General features: G+C 43.7%; 1 protein-coding gene across 1 annotated transcript in view; it reads left to right on the top strand.

Annotated features, from left to right (window-relative positions):
• Positions 1 to 57: 57 nt before the first annotated feature.
• Positions 58 to 1,496, top strand: part of ATP5G1 (ATP synthase, H+ transporting, mitochondrial Fo complex, subunit C1 (subunit 9)) — a 1,976-nt gene continuing 537 nt past the window's right edge. The window contains exons 1-3 of the mRNA XM_009873669.1: positions 58 to 107; positions 688 to 765; positions 1,039 to 1,214. Of these exons, the coding sequence (XP_009871971.1) occupies positions 69 to 107; positions 688 to 765; positions 1,039 to 1,214 (293 nt within the window). The 5' untranslated portion in view covers positions 58 to 68. The remainder of the gene's footprint in view (positions 108 to 687; positions 766 to 1,038; positions 1,215 to 1,496) is intronic.

The following is a 1,496-nucleotide window of genomic DNA, read 5'->3' as shown; positions in this document are numbered from 1 at the left end:
TAATAGCTTTGGGATTCCCATTTCCTTTTCTTTTCCTGTTTTTCATTATTTGTAATAGATTAAGCAAAATGCAGGCTCCTTTGGCTCTCCTCAGCTCTCCAGCTCTGGTAAGACACCTTTTTTTCAGAGCAGTGTAATAATTTTTAGTGGGGATACATGCTTGTGAAGTCTTTCTCTTTGGTGCTTGGCTTAAAATGCTGCCCTGGACACCCTTGGCTAAGGTGGGATTGTGTGGGTTTGTTTGATAAAGGATTTAAAAAGTAGGGGAAACAAGGTGACCTCTGGTGACTGGAGGGTGATACCTACCATCTTAGTAGATGTGCAGTGATCTGCAGACCCAGGGCCTTCTCCAAAGATAATTTAATTATCACAGAGACACTTAATCACCTCTTTCTCAGGAGGTATGCATAAGGAAGAAAAATGTGTGGAACTGTAGTAATGACTGAGCTGCTGTAGCAGACTTATTGTACTGCAGTCTGTGGTAGTGTTACTCATGGACATAATCCAACTGGCTAAAATAGAAATATCCTCCCATTTGCACATGCCTTTGCTTTTTTTAGTCTTGTGTCATTCTTGAGATGTTTTCAGCAATTTCTAAGGCTGTTCTTCACAAGATAACATCTCTTTTATGAGGATTGGTGCAGACGCATCCAGTTAGAAGAGTTTATTGTCTGTGCTTTGCTTCAGTTCCGATGCTGTTCCAGGGCTCTGGCCAGACCAGTTTCAGTGTCTGTTTTCAGCAGGCCTGAGGTTCAGACTGTACAGGTAAGACTTTTGTGTGGGAAATTGGGTTTTGTATTTCTGTGCTCATTCCCTGTGATATGTGATTGTTTCTCCTGAGAGGCAGGAGTAAGTTTGTATATTTAGAGGATGGCCAGCACGGAGACACGGCTTCTAGCCTGGATGGGTGGTGGCTTAGTAAGCTTGGCTGATTTTGCTCTGCTTGAGTAGGGGATAACTGTTGATAGTGTTTTGTTAAAAATGTTTATATTCATGATTAAAAGTGTAATTAGCTGTTTCTTCTCCTGTGTCCCACAGCCAGCTGGTGTTTCCCATCCACAGCTGACCCGCCGCGAGTTCCAAACCAGCGCGGTTTCCCAGGATATCGACACTGCTGCCAAGTTCATCGGTGCCGGCGCTGCCACGGTTGGGGTGGCTGGTTCAGGAGCGGGTATCGGGACGGTGTTTGGCAGCTTGATCATCGGCTATGCCAGGTAAGTAGGAAGTCAGGCTGGCTTGAATTTTATTCCCTTCTACCAGCACTAAATTTGGGAAATCAGTAGAGCTTTCTCTGGAATGTATATCCAGCTCTACCTGTGTATATAAGCAGATACTGCGTTTAACTGAAGCAGTCCTCCTTGGGATATAAAATGGTTGTTATAATCCATTATGCTATTAAAATAAATAAAAAAGCGCTTGAATTCTGTGACTCTGCCCTATACTTACAACACAGCTTCTCTGTGGAGCTCTGTCTGCCTCTAGAAGTGAAGTGTGAG

The sequence above is a fragment of the Apaloderma vittatum genome, unplaced genomic scaffold (genome assembly GCF_000703405.1).
Source record: "Apaloderma vittatum isolate BGI_N311 unplaced genomic scaffold, ASM70340v1 scaffold41297, whole genome shotgun sequence".
Taxonomy (NCBI): Eukaryota; Metazoa; Chordata; class Aves; order Trogoniformes; family Trogonidae; genus Apaloderma; species Apaloderma vittatum.
This window is presented reverse-complemented; position numbering and strand designations above follow the sequence as displayed.